Here is a 23753-nt window from a genome sequence, read left to right as displayed (position 1 = left end):
TTTCTCTTTGTCTCTTTGTACACCAAGTAGAAGTAATCCCCCGTATCTTGTTGTATATACATATTATCCGTTCGCTCGTGAAGAATCATCCCCCGTCCCGCGACAGGTGTACCACTCGTCCAAATGTACGTATGCCAAACCGAAGGGAGCCGCGAGAGTTGGAATGGACAATTGTAAGAGTTGTAAAGGATTCGGGAATTTTCAGTAAATTCGAAAATTTTGATTCCAATTCGAGGAACTGTTCTCTTTTGCAAGTCCAAGTTTCGACTCACGTGCTTCCCTTGAGTCGAGCGCAAACCGATCGGAAGTGAACGTTACCGAGTGAAATTTAACACAAGCTAATCTTTTAATAATATCGACAAATCTATTGGCTTGAGAGTATGGATTCTAGTTTGATAGTTATCGAAGTTTGATATTATAGTATGTAGTGTGATGTTAAAGTTTGTTGAACGTAAGGTATCTGTTATTGGCTATGCTTCTCTTACCTAAAAGAATTATTATTCTACTTTTTATAATTATTGCACATTGTTTTTAAAGAGCGCTATCTCTATTTCTAGAATTATTAAAATTAAATCACTCGAGGATTATGTTGCTGAAAATTAACATTAATTTACGATTACCACTTCCCTGCAAATCAGTAGCGTTCACTTCGAACAGACCAGTTTCGCTGTCGGCTTCGGTCACCCGATCAAACCGTCTGAAAATAGTGTCAGAACCTCACGCTTTTCTGTAATGAAAGCCAAAATCTTCCAACAGAACCAACTGTATCGATACCGAAACGTCGCTTCCCAAACCCACCTATTTGTTGGCGATTGCTTGGAACCTGTCTTAATTTTGTACGCATATATCGCACGACGTACTCAACACGATACCGAAATGTAGAAAAATTCTGATATAAAGCTCATGAGAAAATAGGAAGAAGGAATGAAGAATGGGTCGGTCGCTCGTTATCGAAAGTGTTCTTTCTTGGAGACTTGTTTTCGATGTGATCAAAGCAACCCACCGGTGACTATCATAGCGTGAAAGAGTTGAGAGATTTAGCACACGGACACCCTCGCACGGAATTCTCCCGCAGACTTGTCGTTCTTCGAATTTACGGCGAGAAGACACACTCCTGGTTACGCGGTGGCGCGTTTCACGCGTCGGCAACTTTGGGATCCTGAGGACGGAAATCGCGGTTAACGAGTTCCCTTTGTGACGACCTTTGGTCCACCGCTGTTCTGAGAACTAGCGATCGATCCTGGCCTCGACTGCTTTCAATTTTGCGCGTTACTGTTTGTTTAAAAACATATAGAATGGACGTTGGCCGATTTATTGAGGTATTAACCGTAAATAATACGTCACGTTCAGTTTTATGTCTTTAATCGTTTCAATGGTTACGATATGTTTGTGTCGAATGAAGTTTCAGTCAGACATTTATTGAATAGTAAAATTGAAGTAACTAAAATTGTATTTGGGTCACATTAGGATCGAAGGAGATTAAGTTTGTACAGAAATTAAGCGGACTGTAGTTGCATAAATTATTATTATTTAATTTATTTTGCAGGAAAGATGCGAAATATTTCAGTTTAGGATTATCAACATATTTGAGAGAAATCTGTCGCCGTGTGCAGTACAGTATTATTCTAACCTTTGCAGCGTGGCTATTACGAAACATTCCATGAGCTGCGAGAATTTAGTAACAGTGTTTTGCAATGTTAAAAAATGTTCTCTGACCTTTTGCAGTATGCTACAAGTTCCTGACGTTTTATAATAATGTTAAGTATAATTGTGAAACATTCCATGTTATTCGGGGGATTTTACTACAATGTTTGCATAGTATAAGAGTTTAAAGCTTTTCAGAATGTAAATTTCGACGACATTCTTACGTTAAACACCGCATACGTCACATTAAAATCGAAATATTTCACGTTGTTTTTAATCATTTTCAAACAAACGTAATTCACTTCGTTCACATAGAGACGTTATTAATTGCTGGTAGTATTACGTTACTACGTGTACGTTCGAAGCTTGTTAAATATTTGCGTAATTCGAAATTTCGCTAGGGGAAATAAGATAATAAATGCTGTTATCGAAGGCAGTAGAGGGAGGAACCTGATTAATCCGATGTCAACAGTGACAATAGCTTTCACAATATACCAGGAATATTCAATATAGTTTTCCACCAACGTCGAATTTTGTCGAGGCCAGATTCGATTTCGACGGATATAAAGTTACGATTGCTCGTTTTCGTAATTTCGGCCGGTCATCGTGTACTACGATCGAGTTTCAACTTCTACCCGGGAAAACGCGTTTTACATACCGCATACGTTATGCCTATTCTCGTTACAGGATATACGATTAATTAAATTAAAATTCTTCCAACAAAGAAAAGAGCTACATTTGATATAAATTTTATGCAATAAATTTGCAATAAATTAGAAATGCCCTAATTCTTACGCGCAGTCGCGTACTTGAGTCGTCAAAAAATCGCATCATTGAAGGAAGAGGATTTAAAGCGTAGGTCATGGATCAAATAAAAATACTATCTATTTCACTCGCGCCGTTTAAAACATCGTTAACCGCAATTTCGATAAATTGTCTTTCGCATTTACTGAAGAAAATATTCTCCACCGTATTCGCCAGTAGTACGTTTCGAGCGGTTTAGTGATTGGAAAAAGATCAACTGGTCAAAGCCAGCAACTACTTTCGATCGACGTGGCAGGGGGAAAAAAAAGAAAAACACGCGGAGGAGAGGGATGAAAGCGAATTAGCGGAGATAATGCGAAAGTTAAAAGGCTTCCTTCTCTCGTTCTCGACAGAAATCGAGGAACCGCTCGCGGGAGTTCGACCTTTCGATCGATACGTTACTAGAGAATGGAACTTGGGAGACATTTAGCCCCGACAGCTTGTCAGGAGATCCTATCTTCAGGGTAAGGACACCGTTGGCACGTAAAAAAAAAAAAAAAAGAAACTAAAAACGCCGTCTCGTGGCACGGGAGCATAAATAATTTCTGCGTAAAAACGTGAAATTGGTCTCGGGTAGTTTACACGAGCTCTTGTGCATTGATTTATGACCCGCTTTTATGTATATATATATATTTTATACATATATTATATGTATATCGACTGTAACGTTCGTTCTAATTATGATACTGCATTTTCATGCAACCCCGCTCTGTGCCCGTTTTTTTATAAATAGGAGCCGCCATGCATTCCGTCTACTACTTGATCGATCGTCTTTTGTCCTTTTTGCCCGATGCAACCCTTCTTTTTGTACACACGAAGAGTCTCTTGAATCTCGCGCATCATGCGACTCTGAGCGAAACTTTGAACGTAGAACCGAAAGATATCGGTGTGGCGGGGGAGAAAAAGTTGATTTTCAATGAACGCAAACCACTGCTGCTGCTACTTCGTACGCTGAACCCCGGGTAATTGAGGCTCATTCGTAGCTGTCCGGGGATTTGGGTCGAGAGTGGAATTTATCTCCCCGAGTTATTAAGTATCAAGTGCTCACCGGCTTCTTAATTGCATTCAGAGTTCATTGCTCTCTCTTACTCAGGGGGGAGACTAAAAGAATTCGATATGCCTTCGGTATTTCTAATGCGTTCGAAGGAAAACTCGAGGACTTAATTATACCTCGAGTGCCTTTTAACCGAACCGTTGTTCCGGGTGTAAAACTTCAACTTGCTTTTTTTATCCTTTACGAATTAACGCGGTTCTCTAAATGCGTTTATCGTTACGATATTAATCATAAAATGCTCGAAATAGCTTTAAACGACTTGCGCTAATTTCGAAAATTAATTTTAAAATTCATAGGAATATTAAAAGATATATTTAATACGATTACCATTTCAGCAACATGTCAAAACTTGCCAAAATGTCTTTTTAATTCCCTGCCAATTCAAATTCTAAACGTTATCTCAAAATATTATTTAGAACGAGATCTTTTATGAATATGAAACGAGACGTTCGCTCAGAATCGCATCATGCGTGGCCCCTTTCTCCATCAGCTCTTTGTATGCGTCCATCTCGAACTCTTCGTCGCGTCTTGCCCGTTTTGCTCGTTTCTTTGTATGTATATATATATACGTATGTATATTATGTTCTTGAATTTTTGCATTTGTCTGTACGAGGCTGTCGCCTGATCATTTTTCCGTCTTTTCTTTCTTCTTTTTTTTCCCTTTTGTCGTAATTAATAAAAATCATGGCATCGGGGCAAGCCGCTAAGTACGAACGCATGACGCGGAAATGAAAAAGAATGGAATGAAAGGGAATGCTCGTAGCAGACCAGTTTTCTTTCCCACGTATTGAACGGTGTTACTTCGAGAATGAAAATTGCTTTAGGCCATTGCAGCTATATTAATTACTGGGAAACTATACAGAATGTCTTGTTAGATGTCGTAGCTCGAGCTTCTTTGAGTGCATCGTTGCTTCTAACCTATTAACTAATAAATTTAAACTAGGAATGTTAATACGGCGTACGAATCACCAATATCTTGCACCGATCTGTTTATTATTTGTTTCATTTCCATGACTAGAAGTTTCAAGCATTCTTTACGGTATTCACTCAGATCTTCCATTACAATGCTATTTATTTTTTCAATTGAATAATTAAATGCCATTCGTGTCATTCAAACTCGTTATCGCCTGAGAAACAGTGCCAAAACTCCATCAAAAAAAGTAAATTCTCTTATCTTAAATTTCCAACTAAATAATTTAATTTTTAATTTGATCTATCAATCGAAAAGGTCACTCTGCTTACCGAGTGATCTATAAAAATCCTTTAAAATGAAATCGAACGTCAAACGAGAGCCGCCATCAAAGGAAGGCCTCGCGGATCAAGAGGAAAAAATCGTGGGTTAGAAAACCGGCAGCCGATAATAAGCTCTGGCACACGGGGGAAACATGTTCGTTGCGGAAGAAAAGGCAAGCCCGGCATGAAGACTCAGCCCGCCATTTAATGAACCGGCGACGATACATTTTTCCGCGCGGTTCCGCGTGCATCAGCTCGTAGCATCAGCTCAAAACATCGCGTTCGATCCGTGCCTGCCCGCGGAAAGAGCGCGCGGCCTGTGTTTTAATACGCTTTAATGCAGATCGATATTTGGCAATACGGGGAGGCGGAGGTTTCCGGCGTCTCCGTCTGTTCCGCCTCCCCTATGTTCTTTCTTTCTGTATGTTTTATTTCTCCCCGCTCTTTTTTTTTTCTTTATTCATTTCGTGTACCGCATGCTGTCGACTGTGTGAATGCTACGCTTCGAGGTCACGAGCGCAATGTTTCACGATGGATCCAGAGGGAGCAAGACTGAATGAAAGAAGGAAAGAGAAAATAAAAGTATGAGAGAGGGTGTGAGGAAGGTGAATTGAAAAATTTTAGAGCGTGAACGAAATGTTTTAGACAGAATGAGTTGTTTTCTTATTTTAAAATTCTTCTTTTCTTTCTCGTGCTAGATTTGCGTATCTACTTACATACGTAGATTTCATTCGTCGACGAATGCAGACGCGTTCCGCTTTTTCTCTTTCATTTTTTTCTGACGTTCACACTCGGCGTTTGCACCCTGTGTGTGTGTGTGTGTGTGTCTGTCTGTCTGTCTGTTTGTTTGTCTGTTTACGAACGCGAGTATGGAGGTGTGTAATCGTACACACACAGGGTATATCGAGGCTTTTCTTTCCGGACAATTTGCGGCCGCATTTCCGGAATAGCATTATGAATTAGAAGCAGCTTGATACTTGCGAATCGTTCGAGATTCCTTTTCTCTTTCTTTTGATACAGCCGATGGCCGATACTAATGTTCTCTTTTATGTCGTGTACAGCTATGTTAGTAGAGAATGAGAAAACGAAGGAAGCAGGCTTGAAAAGGTTGGTTCTCATTTTTCGTTTGTGTTCCTGTACGATAGGTACTCGCGAACGATAAAGACATTGGTGATAACGGGAAAATCCAGTACAGTATCAAAGGTGGTCGCGGTAAAGGCAAGTTCAAAATACATCCAACTACGGGAATGGTGTACTCGCAACGTGGATTTGAAGCTGGACAGGAATACGAGATGATGGTAAGTGGGATGATAGAGAAAATTACATATTTATTTATTATTATTATACATAGAAATATTCCTGCCTTTTCGAACAATTAATATTGTGAAATATACTAATTAAATATGGATAGACTCGGGAAGAATTAAACGATCGATTGTGGCCTAAATATGAAACAGATGAATATTAAAAATTAAACGTTAAATTTAAACAGAAAAATAAATAAAATATGACAATATATGAATATATATAATCTACGTGAATAAAGAAAATAAATAGAAACCCATCAATTTATTCTTCGTTGTTTGGATTACTATAAATAATTTCAATCCTAAATGAATCTAAATTGAAATCACGTTTGATTTAATACTTGCTACAAAATTTACCTTAATTTTTCGCGATTTCTCTGTTAATTAAAATACCAGCATTTAAAATGAGTTCGACTTATAATTTCCAAAGTCTGAATTAAACGCTTGTTACGATCGATCAAAACGTTTCAGAGGGACGATGAATCGCGTAGAATAATTGAACAATTCTTAGTCAAAGAATTAAACAGAAACGTTAACTCTACGATGTAGAACCGTTTCGCCGCAAAGGGTTTCGAGCGTATTTTGAACGAAGCACCCTGTAAATCCAACGCGGTCTGTTCAGAAGTCATAATTCATGGTCGATCGGGAAGCAACGTTCCCTTAATACAATTTAAGTTTGAGCTTAACTTGACCGCGCACGCTTCTGTTTGCCAGATAAGGGCCGCCGATAGCGGAGAACCGCAGCGCAGTCATCAAACACGGGTATCCGTGCAAGTTGTCGAGGTTCCGAAGGAATCCGAGAATCCGCCAGTCTTCAAGACGAACAATCAGACCGTCGAGGTTACAGAAAGCGACGAGGTGGGCTTCCTCGTGGCACTGGTTCAGGCCGCGGACAAAGATGGCGATTCCCTGTGGTATGATATTGTTGGTGAGTTTTACTATTTTACGTTATTGTTGAGAAAAATAGTTATTTCATATTGTATTCAAGGAATTAAATTGGATGGAATAAAATAATATCATGAGAGCGTATTGGTGGTTATAAGTTTCAGTCGATCATTTGTAGTCAGTTTTGTAGTCAGAATGCGTTAGATACGTACGAAACGTTTTTACAAATAAATATATCTAATATCTTTTTGTTAACAAAGACTAAGTCAGAAAAGAAAGTAATTTACAATTGAATGAACTTTTTAAATCTATCTCCCTGAGCGATAAAAGAATAATCTATTCTTGATATGTATTTTATGGCTGATAGCAATTTTATTTTCTCGTATTGCTGGGTAATTAATTTGAGTGCTGTATCCGTGTTAGCGGAGTTTGAAAACTCGTTAGAATTCAGTCGGTCACGATATCTTGTTAATTGGCGAAATATCGAGTGATTTCGTTGGAATACATTCGAGTGGTTGGAATAGCTCGGGGCCTGAATAACATTTTCAAAGTTGGGAGGATCGAAGTTGGAAAGTTCCACAGCTGGATCGCATAGGTAACAGTTAAACTTCGCGCCACCAAATGGCTAAACTAGTTAGAGACACATCTATGTCACATTTAAATTATAAGACATTTAGAGATCTATTAAGATCCTAAAGTAGAAACAATAAAACAATTTGTTGTCTTTCTTTGTATTTTATCCTTCTTATAATATCTACATATAGCATAGCTATATTTCAAAATTCACACACGCTTGTGTAGCGTGTGTAACGTTATCGTAACAATGTATCTTCTGAATCTGAATTTTATCCAGTTTTACTCTAATATAATTGATAAAAATACTTTTTGACACAACTCTACAGAAATTCATATAATCATCATCGAATGATGGCTGACACAATGAATAGAGTCTTAAGTAATATTCCTTCGCCTAAACGTGAAAGCAAAAGTAACGAACGAGAGAACGACGAATCTACTTGCAGACGGTGACAAACGAGATGAATTCTTCATCGGTCGGGACAACGGAAACGTGCTGCTAGCGAAGAAGCTCGATTGGGAAACACAGAACTTCTACAACCTGACAATCCGTGTTACGGATAGCGTGCACACTGCTGAGACTCAACTGCTGGTCACGGTGATCGACATCAATGATCACCGACCGGAATTTACCGAGAACATTTATCACGTAGACATTTCAGAAAACGTTGAAAAAGGCGAGAAGATTCTACAGCTGCATGCAACCGACGAAGATGAAGACAAGAAAGTATTCTACAGCCTTCACGCTGCCCAGAATCAAGCTTCCTTGGAAATCTTCCACGTAGATTCCGTGACGGGAGCCGTTACATTGAACGAAGTCCTGGATCGGGAGACCATCGAAGAACACGTACTTACCGTGATGGTAAAAGACCAAGGAACGCCCGCAAAACGAAACTACGCCAGGGTTATAATAACGGTACACGATCACAACGATCATGCTCCAGAATTCATCAGCGAGATCATCCAAGGAAAAGTCTACGAAACTTCTCCGATTGGCGCTGCCGTGGTACAAGTTTATGCTATAGACAGGGACAGAGGAGATAACGCAAAAATAACCTACTCGATTACCTCTGGCAACGTAGGTAACATGTTCGCGATAGATCCAGACCTAGGTGTTATTCGCGTGGCTCGAGAGCTAGATCTAAGTGTCTCCTCTGAATATATATTATTGGTGAAGGCTACGGATCACGGTTCTCCAGCTTTGTCCAACACGGTACCTGTACACGTGATGGTCACCATGGCTGACAACGCTCCGCCTAGGTTCATCCAGAAAGAATTATCCGCTGAGATCTATGAGAACCAACAACTGGGTACATACGTGAAACACGTGGAAGCTAGAAGCACGTCCTCGTTGCAGTTCGAGATTGTTCAAGGCAATAAAGACGACACGTTCTTCATGAACCCCAGTACAGGCATCATCGTGATTAAGAACGAGCTAGATTATGAAAAGACCAAGTTTTATAACCTGACGGTGGCGGCGACTAACATGGCCAGCGCAAAGGCACACTGTAACGTAATTGTCCATGTTCTGGATCGAAACGATAACGCGCCCAGGTTCCTGCAAGCTACGTACAACGGAGAAATAAGCGAAGGCGCTAGCATTGGTTCCTTAGTACTCACTAATTCTAGCACCCCACTGGTCATAAAAGCAGAGGATGCTGACTCTGAATTGAACGCCCTTTTGAACTACGACATAGTCGAAGATTTACCTCGAAAGTACTTCCACATAGATTCGAGCACAGGTGCCATTAGAACCGTAATGGTTTTAGATCACGAAAGCATTCCAAAGTTCACCTTCCACGTGAAGGTTTCCGATCTAGGGAAACCGAAATTGTCTTCCGAGACCACGGCCAAGGTCATGATCGTAGTGACGGATGTAAACGATTGTCCACCCAAGTTCCTCGAAAACGACTATAACACCACTGTACTGTTACCCACGTATAAGAACGTCGCTGTGATCCAAGTGAGGGCCGTAGATCCGGACAGTTCCGAGGGTGTCCCACTCAGGTACGTATAACACCATTAAAACGTGCGTGCCTCTGTATTTACGGCCACTTTAAAAGGCTGATTCATATTTATGCAGACTGCGCCGTGGCTTCGTTAGCATTCATTTACTATTATAATTGTTGCATGAAATTTGTATGATCGCCCTCTGATACACGGCCGTTTTTCCTCCGCGCAGAAAGAAAATTACTTACTGCCCACTTGTGTATACCGTCGGTGAAGGGACCAACCTTCCAATTTGCATAGAGGTGCTTGCGTCACTGTTCTTTCTTTTTTTTCTTTTTTTCTTTCGTCGGCACTAAAGCGGAAGGTTTAACGATCCTTTGCACCTTTACCAAGGTAGAACGTCGTGTGTTGTCGAAATAGCAATGACCTTTTCTTTTTGTTCCGGTTCAGGTACGACATCATCGATGGAAACAAAGCGCATACGTTCGATATAGACCCCCAGACCGGTGTGATCACGATTTATAATCCAGAACGTATGAAGAAAAGCTATTTGCTAAGGGTCCGTGTCTCCGATGGGAAGTATTCGAACGTTTGCCAGGTGAACGTGATGGTGGAGAACTCGGAGAACTCCGGGCTGATGTTCCAGAAGGACGTCTACGAGGGTACGATCCCGGAGAATTCGACGAGGATCACGACCGTCGCGGTTGTGAACGTTTTGGGCAGCGCGCTCAACGAGCACATCGTCTTCAGCATTCTGAATCCCACCGACATGTTCGTAATTGGACCGACATCCGGCGCGATCCGGACCACCGGAATTAGATTCGACCGGGAGGTTTGCGAACATTACGAACTGATAGTAGAAGCGAAGAGTCAGATGCCGGGCAAAGAGAAGCCAAGGGTGGCGCACGTGATTGTGAATATCACTATATTAGACATTAACGACAACTGTCCTATGTTTGTTAACTTGCCCTATTACGCCGTTGTGTCCGTAGACGCGCAAAAGGGCGACGTTATTACCAAGGCAAGTGTATTACGGTTATTCTTGACTTTACAATCTAAAATGTTGGGTGTAGAGTAGAAGTAAAACGACTGGGACTTGACTAACTTAATATAATCTTCTTGATATTGTTTCCACTACCCTTTCCGTTATTCGTTTTATACGATTGTATTATTAATTTAATTGCCTTTTACTATGGTGGTAAAAGATATTCTTATTTCAAAATTTAAGATATTTTCTTCTTCTAACGCAACATTATAAATAGAGCATTCCACTTGGCTTGTAGGTACATGCAGTAGATATGGACAGCGGTGACAACGGAGAAGTCAGGTATGAACTGAAGAAAGGCCACGGAGAGCTATTCAAGGTATGTCGGAAAACGGGCGAGATATCCCTGAAACAGAATCTGGAGGGTCACAATCGCGAATATCAGCTCACCATTGCCGCATATGACGGAGGTAAACTCGCTATTTACAGCATCTACATTTTAATTGGCGTTTAAATAGTTTTCGACAAGGTTTCGACTTTATTTCAGGCATAACACCGTGCTCTATCGAGGTGCCAGTGAACGTGAAGGTGATAGATCGGTCGATGCCAGTGTTTGACAAGCAATTCTATACGGACAGCGTGCTGGAAAGTATCGAGATACATTCGCCCCTATCTTTGTCTATACAAGCTGAGTCACCGTTGAATCGCAAGCTCATATATAGTATAACTAAAGGCAACGATTTCGAGGAATTCGCTCTGGATTTCAACACAGGTGAGCGAACGTTCGTTGGTCGCACGGCGAAACAGTTTTTCAAAACCGTGGATGAACGATGAAGCGAAGATTGAATTAAACGCGTAGCGCCCATGCACGGAACGATGAAGTTGCAACTCGAACAATGTAGCTTTCAACAACACACGACGATAAGATTCAAAAAAACTGCCACGTTTTCGGTTCTGTCGATTCTGCTCTTTCACATATATATTTTTATTTCTTGCATCATCGTTCCATGCGAAACATGATACGGTCAAATGGTAGTGTATATAGGTATATGTCCTACGAATGAGATTTTTCTTTTCGTCCCATACTTTCCTGTTTCTTTCTTTTTTTTTTCTTTTTTTTTTTACGACGAAAATTTCATCCAATAGCGTCACGACAGCGGCGAACGTGTGTTACATTCGAAATTATAAACGCGCGATCGGCGAATGTTGCGCCCTAAATCCAGTCCCAAATAAAACATCTCCCGAGGATTGTCATTCCAATTCGGCTATGGGACTTCTAATAACTTTTGACCTTTTCATTACTGAAAATGTTCGCTTCATGCTTTATGAAACGTGTTTCTAATTTCCGACGACACAGTTATAGTGATAACCGTTGCAATGGATGAAATAACTTTTTACTTCGTGTATTTCGTGACATTAAATCGTTCATCGCAGTAAATGAAACAGTTTCATATTATTTTATGTATTTATTAACGTTATAAGGTATGACGAACGAATTTATGCATTTCCAGATAGAAACAGTAATGAAGAGGTTAAATATAATATAAATGGTTACCTCGGTAATCTCGTACTCAACAACCGCGCTTTCTACTTTAACGAACGACGTGTTGGTTCCGTTATACATGGTATCCGGTGACTAAATTCTAATCAAGTCACGGTGTAGTGGTGAAACAGTAGCAAATTGGGGATGTTGGAATGTATCGCACGTAACACAAGCTGCAGTTATAATCGTATGATTAATTTATTCGTATATAATTAATCATAAATAATTATATATACTTCTCGAGTTAATTCTATTCGACGTTGAAACACGTACGTTCGCCATTACATTTTATCGTAGTATTTTTTTAAATTAATTCTCCTTTCTTTACCCGTCTCTCCTATAATATATTCTTTACGAATGCTTATTTGATTAAATTAGAAATTAAAGTGTTATTGTATCTCCCTGTTTCGCAGCCCCCGACAGTAACAATGGTCCTTGTGAGTATAAAAAAATACTAGTTCTATCGGTCTGCTGTGTTGCACTATACCATGCTACCGCACTGCTCTCTATCTTTCTTCATTCTAAGATTTTCATGCACGACTCAAACAGTAACAATGAGTTTCTTTCGGCCGCCAGTTTCTCGCGTCGATCTTCGAACGATAAATCCCCACCCTGTCGTTATGCACTGAATTAATACCAACTTCATGACCGGCATACTACGTCATGCAGTAAGTTAGAATAACGGCGAACACCGATCGGGATTTCATACGAGGTATCGATCGTCATTCAAGCGGATGTCGCGATGGTGGAGTCGTTACGACATAGAAATTTAGCTGCAAATTATAGTCTTGCGTATATCTATATTTTGCAATCGTATCGATTCACTGAATTTTAAGCAACAATAATTTTTAGGAACACCTTGGAAACTTTTTAAATACAAATTTTTGGAATAATCGCTTTCAGACGTATCCAATATAAATCATCCTTTATATATGTTTTATTATCTATCATTTTTGCAGTATTTTTTATTTTTTAAATTGTTGGAAAAAATATAAAAAACACAAGGACCTCGAAGAAACCATTACGCTCGAGTATACACGAGGAACGGTTAAGTGTCAAGAACTGAAAATACCGGAAACTCCGAATCCCAACTCAAACATGCCGGAACCCATATCATCGGACGGCCGAAACTTCCGCTTGCCATACACAGCTTCTATGATTGCACGTCACTTACACAATATCCGGCATCCTTCGCAATTTCTAACCGCTTGTCAATCGATGCACGACATTCTCAAAAGTAAAAGATGCCATCGCGAAGAAGCGAGACTCAGCAACGATGCAACAATTTAACGGCATGTTGATCCTCTTGTCCGACGTAGAGAACGCTTCTGTTCTGCACTTCTGCTCTCACTTTTACTCATCGTTTTCAACCCAACCGGTCCCATTATCTCATGCAGAAGCAACGAAGCTGCGTGAAAAACGGGTTTGGAGCACAATGTTGCTTTTAAACGCGATACGTGGTTACATCGAGGCCGCAATTCGCCCGGTGATATATCTCGAAACCGCGTTTCAACGCTGCCTTATCGTCGGCACACCATTTTTTTTTCTCTCTCTCTCTCTCTCTCTATTTTCTCCCCCCTTTCCCCTCGTTCTCGTTTAATCCTCCCGCCTCCCGTAATTCTCTTACGGCTTTCACTCTGTTCTTCGCATGGCGTGCCTGCACCTTACGTCGCGTGCGAATTGGGAAAGATACCGTGCTTGTACCTTAAACGAGCTACAATGCGTGGAAATAGCAAGAAAGGGAACAAGGCAGCTCGTTTGTAACAGGTTGACTACGATACGTGACACTTTTCGCTTGTTCGCTTCTTGAGATCGATCGCAAAACAACGAGAATAGAACGACGTGTAGAGAAATTGCTTTCCATTTTGTGTAACATATTCTTATTCTTCCTTCGATCTATTTTAATTGGGCAAATGAGAATTCTTGCAAATTTTATCGATGCAAATGTTTCGATTGGGATCAAAGGATTAAAGACTGGTAGAAGAATTGGCTAAAGTAAAAAATACGTTAGAGAATACTTGAGATATCTTGAATTTTTTTAAAAGTACATTTAATATAAAAATACTTTCAAGATAAAAAGAATATCGTCCAGTTACTTTTTTATTCGACAATGTCCAGAGTTGTCAGAAAATTTATAAAGATCTCAAGAAGCAGTCACGTAATATTGCAACTCCCAAGAGTATATACGTCCATTATAACATTCCAAGGCTCGGTAAACGCTTGCGAGAGAAAAATCGAAAACGTCAAGTTGAATGGAGTCAACCTGTTAAGTTGCACAACGCGCCGTCGTGTTCGAAGGTGCAGACATTCTGGTAGCATCCGCAAATTCATTCACGGTATCCGAGCGTCTTGTATAAACGTGTTTACCACGTGACTTGCATTCACCAATGTTCTCTTCTTGGTGTCCGCGAAACCGAGCAACTCCTTGAATTACCCAGTCACCATCATATAGACGAATAATTAAACCACGTTTCGACACCTCTACATAAAATTTGCATAAGTTCCGCATTAAGTACAAGCACATCGATAAACTATGCTGCTTCTCAAGATGCTCTTTGGTAAAATATCGTATAAAATGGCACACACACACGCGCGCGCGCACATTTACAAAAAAAAAATAAAAAAATAAAAAAATACACGCAAGAATGCCGGGCTATTAGTCAGCATCACGAATAAAAAGGAAAAGTTTCTCGGCTTTGTGGACGCTACGCTGCATAGACTGCTTTTGGGTCTACAATCTTCTCTTCGATAAATCAGGTGTAATCTACGTGGTGGACGAGCTGGATTACGAGCAAAAGAAACAGTACGAGCTGACCGTCCGCGCGACGGACAGCGTATCAGGCGTCTACGCGGAGGTACTCGTTAGCATCCTGGTGCTCGACGTGAACGATTGCCCGCCCGAATTCACTCAAGACTCGTACAACATCTCGGTCTCCGAGGCTGCGCCGTTCGGCACTTCCGTGTTGAGAGTCAGCTCCAGAGATAACGACACCGGTAAGCGGTTATTAAATTCAGCTATGCATATTGCTGTCCATATAATCATGCGCAAGAAGTGGAATGTTCTTAGTTCTTCTATCTGCCTATGTTTGAATTTGAAACACACGTTTGCATAATATTTGCATATTGTGTAATATACTTGCGTTTACTTTGATATATTCATTGGACATTATAATTTTATGAAACAATATTTTTATTTTGTCTTACGGCAACTCAATAATTTTGGTCGGTTGAGATATTGCAGAAACGAATACCTTAATTACAAATATGGTTTTACGATAGTATTACGAGCAGATTTATTTAATATTAAAATTCTAAATTCGTCCTGATATTTTATAAATTTCTAACTCCATTTCTTAATCTAGAAAACATTGACGTTCTCTAATATCTTTTAACAATAACATTGTATATTCGACTATATAACTTTACTCGAAAATTTGCGATATTCGTAATTTTTATCAACAAGATTACACTTATGGATAGTAGTGTATATCGCAAGATACGCATTGAAAGATCGGATCGGCTTCGTGAAGCTTGAAGGCCCGACTAAATTTGCAATTAATGTCGAGGCAACGGAAATTCACTCCCTCTGTCTGTATATGTCTCATAAATAACGCGAGGCAGTCCTGTTGGAGCAAGATTAATGTTATTGTAATTATTGTGAAGGATGCTCTTAGTGGGTACCGAGGCTGGATTATCGCGATGAAATATACCCCGAGTTGTTACATGATTGTACGAGAATGAGACGAGAAAAAGATGAGAAAAGGATAAATAGAAGCTGATGTTTCTCGTTGAGAGATTTTGTCCAGTGATTTATTTGGAAATTCGCTCACGGTAACTCAGAACTATGTCAGAAGTTGAAACGAAGCTTTAATTGGTTGAACTGATAAAGGAGAAATATTAAACTCATAAAATCCTGAACTGTTTCGTGTTTGTTACTTGTAACTATCGTTTATTATCTTAATGACCGTAGTTTATCAATTTGAGTTCTTAAAACATTCTTCGTACAAAATGTTTTTCTACCATAGTAAAACAGTTGTTCACAAATGATATCAACAGGAAATGTTAATTAAGCTTCGTTCTCGTGTACATGCTATAAATAATTTTCCAGCCATGATATTATTGGAAACTTTATAACATTCATGTAATTTGTAACAACATAAATACATTAATACTTATTGTAGAAACCTTCGTTAACATAGCATGCTCCATTTATTAATTATATGTACACAAATACACATAGATCAAATACTGAACAATTCGAGTCTTTTAAAAAATCAGATCACCGATGAACCACGAGATGAGCTCAAAAAATGAATACACCCTCAGAACATATATACTCTTTACGTATTATGTTCACATGTGACACATGTCTCTTATCTGTATTATACCATCCATTCCTATGTAAACATCACTAAATACCATAAACCGTAATACCATAAACTTTTCTGTGTTCAGACATCAACCAACAGGTTCGCTATGCAATTCAAAACGACACGGAAAACAGCACTGACCTGTTCCACATCGACCCGGAGGAGGGTGTGATCTTCCTGAAGAGATCTCTAGATCACGAGACCCACGAATCGCACCACTTTACGGTGATCGCGATCGATCGCGGTGTACCCAGTCTCTCGAGCACAGCCCACGTCTGGGTGACGGTGATCGACATGAATGACAATCCACCCAAGTTCGAACAACCCTCGTACACTTGCTCGTTGTCGGAACACGCGGAAAGGGGTCAGTTCGTGACGGTGGTATCTGCCAGTGACCCGGACTACGTAGACGACAAACTCACGTATACGATAGTCGGTGGTAACGAGCAACAAACGTATAACATCGACCAATCCACCGGCATCATTTCGCTGATCAATATGCAAAACTTTGGCGAGAAGAAACTCAGCATGCTGAACGTCTCTGTCACGGACAATGTGTACACCAGCTTCGCAAGAGTCAAGATCGAGATATTGCCTGCTAATAGACACAATCCTACGTTCCAAAACCCTATAGTAGAAGTGACAGTTTTCGAGAATCAGTTGCCTGGCAGATTGGTGACGAGTGTGATAGCCACCGACGAGGATTTCGGGGAATATGGCACGGTGATCTACACGATAGCTTCAGATCTGATGAAGGAGATATTTGACATAAATAGACAAACTGGCGAGATCGTGACTAGAAAGAAGTTGAATCGAGAAGAGCAGAAGTTGTATGAAATACCCGTGATGGCTACTGATGGAGGTGGCAGATCAGGTTTCGTGATTGTTAGGGTGAAAGTTGGAGATGAAAATGACAATTCGCCCGTGTTTCTGCTGAGAGAATACAAAGCCAGCATTCATGGAAATTTGACTACTAATACGCCGTTCCTGAAGGTGAAAGCTCAGGATGCTGACGAGGATGACGCTGCGAGGATTGTTTATTCGATATACGAACTGCAGACTTCGGAAGCGAAAGCGTTATTTGGGATTAACCCTGATACTGGAGCGTTGTTCCTTCAAAAGAGTGCTATGCCATGGGGTAAGTTCTGCGCTATATTCTATCGCTCATTTTATTTTCATTGGCGTACTATATGACATTAATCGTTAAAGTTATATTTCTTCATTTTTAATATTGTACCGAACATAAGAAATTTTTGTATAATTAAAATTTCTGGTCGAATTATAAAAGAATCGTACCGATAGTGATCACAGTACCGCAACATGTTGGATTATTATCTATCTAATATTTTAGAAAATCAACTATTTGAGCTCTTCATTCGGGCGGAAGACAAGGGCGGGGCGACAACACATCACGCTGACGTTCCCCTCAGCATTTACATAATGGGACCGCAAGATATTCCACCTCTGTTTGAACGAAAAGAAGACAAATTCTTCATATCAGAAGCGTCTCCTATCGGAACACCTATAACAAGGCTAAAAACCGTGACTAACACTACAGTCACATACAGAATAGTTTCTGGAGATGAAGATTCTCCACTTTTTATGATCGATGCTAACGGACAAATTACTTTAGTTAAACCTTTGGATCGAGAGCTGAAGGATAATCATTTGATCGGAGTCCTCGCTGAAACGGACTCGAGTCCTCCATTGACAGCTCTAGCTGAAATTTCGCTCCAGGTGTTGGATGAAAATGATCATGCTCCTAAATTCGAAAGTAATCCTTATGGTATCAGTCTGGCGGAGAATATAGAGGAAGGAACATCAATTTTGAAAATTATCGCGCACGATGAAGATCTGGGTAGCAATGGAGAGGTTCGATATTCCTTTGGCTCGGATATTGGCGAACTGGCAAATGTCTTCACTGTAGATACGTACACCGGGTGGATATCGACACTGGTTCTACTTGATAAGGAAAAGCAACCGGAATATAAGTTTCAAGTACGTTTAATTAAAAATTAAAAATTTGTCATAGACAGTTTTTACTATTTTCTATAGAATACTTGATAGGTCAGTTATTTAATAAAAAAAAATAGTCTGAACATAACGAGAATCTCTTTTCCTTTTATAATTTTCAAAGTAAAATTAAAATTAAGATTTCTCAGAATTAAAAGAAAAAGAAAAAAATTTATTATAATACTTAATATACAATTTTGTCGTGTCTAGGTGGTCGCTACCGACAATGGAAATCCAAAGCACTTCGCAAGGACTTCTGTGCACGTAAAGCTGAAGGATTACAACGACAATCCTCCCGCGTTCGTAGACGATCGTTACGAAGCAGCGGTGAACGAAGACGCTCTACCAGGAACGGTCGTGGTCAAGTTAATCACCATGGACAAAGATTCGGACGTAAATACACCCATAGAATTCTACATAACGTCCGGCGATTCGAGATCTCAGTTCCAGATTAGATCAACTGGCGAAGTATACGTGGCAAAGGCTCTGGACCGGGAAACGATCGATCGTTATGAGCTCGAAATAGTCGGCACCGACGGCAAATACGTCTTCAAGACGCGTGTAACGGTGCAAATACTCGACGTGAACGATAATCCACCATATTGCCTCAGGTATCGTTATCGAGAGATCCTGTCTGAGGGATCGCATCCTGGCACGTACGTGCTCACTGTTCTGGCCACTGATTACGACGACGAACCGAATGCCAAGTTGCGCTTCTATTTAACCGGCGACAATAACGACAAATTCTCATTGGACAAAGAGACAGGCGTATTAAAGACGGTCGGTCAACTGGACCGGGAAACTCAAGCGAAATATTCGCTCACAGCGCATGTACAGGATAGAGACAAACCATCTTGGGAATGCTCCTCTCAGCTAGAAATTTTGGTCTCAGATTTGAACGATAACGCACCGAAATTTACTATGCAGACGTATAGCGCTACACTGCCCGAAGACGTCGAGGTCGGTACCTTAGTAACCAAAGTACATGCCACGGACAATGACATCGGCATTAATCGTAAGATCAGATATGAATTCATCGATTCTGCCGATGGTCACTTCCTCGTCGCAGCGGACAGCGGCATCGTTACGCTTGGGAAGCCGTTGGACAGAGAAACGAAGGCCATGTACAACGTAACTATACAGGCAGTTGATCAGGGCACCCCTCAATTGATGAGTGTGACTTCGTTAATTGTCAACGTGCAGGATATTAATGACAATCCACCGGAATTCGCGTCGAAGGTCTATTTCTCAAAAGTTCCTGAGATCTATGCAGTTGGAACGGAAGTAGCTCGAGTTCTTGCAACGTCTAAGGATACTGGAGTCAATGCTGATGTTTACTATTCGATCGTTGGCGGAAATGAACATAAGAAGTTCCAGATAGATGCCCGTAGTGGCGTGATTACTATTGCGGAGCAATTAGATTTCGAACGTGCCAGAGATTATTTCTTGACGATTCAAGCTATAGATGGAGGCATTCCTCCTTTGAGTAATCACGCTACGGTGAATATTACCGTGATCGATAGCAATGACAACGCGCCGATATTCAGCGAAGTTTCATACAGAGCTTCTATACGGGAAGACGCAAAGATTGGAGAAAAAGTTACGCAGGTAAGACTTATATATATACACAGCTTATGTATAAAAAACAATTGATTAAATAATTGCTTTTATTGTACAGCTTTTACATATAATAAAATAAACGAAAATTTTAGTAAACTTAATATTTTTAGAAATAAATTTTAAAATAAAAAGGAATCGAATAACGAGATGAATTTCGAATAATTTAGATATTGTCTTAACTATACGCTAACTGTAAACTAATTCCATATTATAATGAATGTATCAGGTATTCGCAAACGACTTGGATAGCGAGGAGAACGGGAACGTGTCTTATTACATCGAACGAGGTGACAGGCAGAAGCAATTCTCGATCGATGAGAAAACAGGACAAATTACTGTCGCCGCACCATTGGATCGCGAAGAAGTCAGTATAAATCATACGCACCATTCATTATATATCTTAATGCGGTTGTAAGACATTTCGAATGCAATCTACAACGCGATATTTCATGTTTCCAGATCGGTAATTACGTGTTGGAGGTTCACGCCCGTGACAGCGGCATACCTAGGCTATCCAGCTTCGTGATGGTAAACATCGAGATTCTAGATGCAAATGACAACCCGCCGCTGTTCTCCCTCTCAAATTATACCGCGGTAGTGCAAGAAGACAAGCCCCTTGGCCACACCGTATTACAATTCGTGGTCACAGATGCAGATATTGAACCGAACGCCGCTCCATACACCTTCGACTTCCGTTCCGGGAACGAGGGTGACGCGTTCAGATTAGAGCAGGACGGCACACTGCGAACTGCTACCAAATTCAACAACAGGGTCAAAGATAAATACGAATTGCACATACGCGTCTTTGACAACGGAAGCCCACCTCTCTATTCCGACGCATGGGTCGTGATCAAAGTGATCGAGGAATCCCAGTATCCTCCAGTAATTACGCCTCTAGAGGTAGTTATTAATTCCTACATGGACGAGTATCCTGGTGGGATCATCGGAAGGGTTCACGCAACAGATCAAGATCAATATGACACGCTTTCGTACAGTTTGGTTCCATCGTCTCCTATCCCAAACGACCTCTTCAAAATTGACAAAATTGATGGCACTTTGGTTGCCCTTCCGCGTCTCGATGTTGGCGAATACAGGATAAACGTCAGCGTAACGGATGGAAAATATCATTCGCATTCTATCGTTAAAGTAAATGTTGATTTGGTAACGGAAAAGATGTTGGAGAATTCTGTAATTGTAAGATTCAGAGAAGTCAGTCCGGAAGATTTTATACTAAGTCATCGTAAGGGATTCATTAGAACCGTGCGCAACGCGATGAACTGTAGATTAAAGGATATCGTTATTATCAGCGTCCAACCTTCTACAGACGAAGTGAATCTAATTAAATCTCGCACTATTCGCCAAACCATTCACAACGATCTGGACCTCCTATTCGCGGTGAAGAAGAGCTCTACACCTTTGGGATCACCGACCTTTTATGGGTCTGAAAATATACGGGAGGCGTTAAATCAGCGTATCGAAGAACTCGAAGAATCGACGAAATTAGTCGTGGAAGAAATTGTTAGATTTAAATGTAACAAAGAATACTGCGTTTATGGGGATTGCCAAGACAAAATTGTTCTCGACATCACACAAATAACACCTGTAGCTACTGACGTAATGAGTTTCGTGTCCCCGCGACACAGACACAAGATGGAGTGCAGTTGCAAAGAAGGATATGCCGGGAATCATTGCGAGGTAGTCGTCAACGAATGCGCCAGAGATCCTTGTCCACTGTTTAAAGTCTGCATTCCCGATTCTTCGGTCCAAGGATACTCATGCCAATGCCCTGAAGGTTTCGCCGGGCAAACCTGCGATATTGACATCTCCAAGTGCCATGACGAGTCTTGCTACATTCCACGAAACCCCATATCGTTTAGTGGCAAGAGCTATGCTCGTTATAGGATCGATAAAGCCCTCATCAAACAGACTATCGAGGACCGTCTCAGTTTATCTTTGAGGATCAGAACAGTGCAATTGACCGGAAACTTGATGTATGCAGCTGGCAAGATCGATTATAATATACTAGAAGTCGTGAATGGAGTTGTTCAATACAAGTTCGATCTGGGCAGCGGAGAAGGCTTGGTTCGCGTGAGCAGTGTATACGTGAGCGATGGACAATGGCACGAAATCCAATTAGAACGAGAAAGCAACAGCGCCAAGTTGACCGTTGATGGAAAGCACGTAGCTCATGGATCTGCACCTGGTATCAACGATATCCTGAATCTTCAATCTGATGATCTTTACTTGGGTGCTGAAGTTAGACAACATCCATCAGTTTTGGGCTTCGAGGATGTTCAACGTGGTTTCATAGGATGTATGGATGATGTCAGAATCGCCAGAGTATCGGTACCGTTACATATGAGTGGCGCTAGCAGTGTCGCTGTCTTAAAACGCTTTGCAAATGTGGAATTCAGCTGCGACGCTGCAACGGTTTTGGTGCCCCCAGGGATCTGTGGTTCGCAGCCCTGTCAGAATGGCGGAACATGTAAAGATTCTGGTGGCGACAACTATGAGTGCCAATGTCACAGCAGATTTGCAGGGCTCGCTTGTGAAATTGATACCGATCCTTGCGCCTCTTCACCCTGTCTCTACGGTGGTCGTTGCAAAGTCGTACCAGAGGGAGGTGACTTCACTTGCGAATGTGTTGGACCAAGTCTGAGTGGGAAACGCTGCGAATTCGGAAGATATTGCAGTCCAAACCCGTGCATTCACGGTGGAGTTTGCGAGGAAGGCAATAATGGGCCAATATGCAAATGCCAAGGATTCATGGGAGAACGTTGCGAAACAGACGTTAATGAATGCGACGCCAATCCCTGCACAAATGGAGGAACCTGCGTGAACGAAATAGGGACCTATAGATGTATCTGTCCTCCTAATATGACCGGATTAAACTGTGGAAATCCGGCGTATTCTACACCAATTATATCGAGCCACTTTAAAATCACATGGGAGCATTTAATGTGGATTGGCGCTGCAGTAATAGTGAACATATTCCTGATCATCATATACGTCGCCTACCGACGGATCAGGATGAAACGCACGAGAGCACGGACGAATAACATCAACAATGAGACCAGGAAGCAAATTGTTTTAAATTCAGCGCGACCTCATGAGCACGAGTTCAAACGGAGCTCAAAATTGAGCAACCTGGAAGTGATACAGGTATCGTATCTAAATCAGAGAAATAAATATACTTGTTTGATTTGTCAGCACTTAAGAGAGAAGACCGCATGCTTTTAATCATACCTCGATCGTACGCCAATGATAGACGATTTTTCTTTTTTTATTTTTGTTTTTTTTTTTCTAATGGCGTTCTTTTTCTTAATTTGCGATCATCAGCCGATATTCCCTCTCCTGCGAGTGATGCGTGCATTGAGTTTAAGGTTTTTCGTGTGATTCTTTTTTGCAGAGAGAACCTCCCCAATGCCCTCCTAGACCCGCTTCCTATACTCCCAGCTCGAACAACGAGCCAGCCGCGTACGGTAACTCGGCAGCGGTGGCACTAAATAATTTAGACACGCTGCGAAGTTATGGCAGCGCCGGTGACGAGCTGGAGAATTTCCCGCCAGATTATTTGAGAAACCTAAATCGCAGCACACCTGTGCCCCCTCCGTCCTTAACCCTCGCTAACCCAGTCGGCGGAAACGCTACAGGCAGCGACACGGATAGCCTTCATAAGCCGAGCTGGCAAGAGCAGATGCAACTAGCTTCCTTCATCACGGACACGACAAAGATAAAAAATGGTGAGTAGTATGCGTCGCTGATTGCC

General features: G+C 41.0%; 1 protein-coding gene across 7 annotated transcripts in view; it reads left to right on the top strand.

Moving 5' to 3' along the window:
• Positions 1–23753, top strand: part of kug (FAT atypical cadherin kugelei) — a 500026-nt gene that overhangs the window by 471605 nt on the left and 4668 nt on the right. For 4 of the 7 annotated variants that reach the window (XM_033345502.2, XM_033345496.2, XM_033345495.2 and 1 more), the window contains 15 exons: positions 2802–2912; positions 5881–6033; positions 6757–6970; positions 7950–9510; positions 9904–10474; positions 10737–10908; positions 10986–11210; positions 12395–12418; positions 14739–14975; positions 16437–17489; positions 17703–18349; positions 18575–19972; positions 20211–20348; positions 20444–23146; positions 23394–23727. In XM_033345502.2, coding sequence (XP_033201393.1) covers positions 2802–2912; positions 5881–6033; positions 6757–6970; positions 7950–9510; positions 9904–10474; positions 10737–10908; positions 10986–11210; positions 12395–12418; positions 14739–14975; positions 16437–17489; positions 17703–18349; positions 18575–19972; positions 20211–20348; positions 20444–23146; positions 23394–23727 — 9541 coding nt within the window. The remainder of the gene's footprint in view (positions 1–2801; positions 2913–5880; positions 6034–6756; positions 6971–7949; positions 9511–9903; positions 10475–10736; positions 10909–10985; positions 11211–12394; positions 12419–14738; positions 14976–16436; positions 17490–17702; positions 18350–18574; positions 19973–20210; positions 20349–20443; positions 23147–23393; positions 23728–23753) is intronic. The other 3 variants (XM_033345500.2, XM_033345498.2, XM_033345501.2) reach the window with 3 other exon arrangements.

This window comes from Bombus vancouverensis, chromosome 2, assembly GCF_051014615.1.
Source record: "Bombus vancouverensis nearcticus chromosome 2, iyBomVanc1_principal, whole genome shotgun sequence".
NCBI lineage: Eukaryota > Metazoa > Arthropoda > Insecta > Hymenoptera > Apidae > Bombus > Bombus vancouverensis.
The sequence above is the reverse complement of the archived record's forward strand: the minus strand, read 5'-3'. Positions and strand labels throughout refer to the sequence as shown.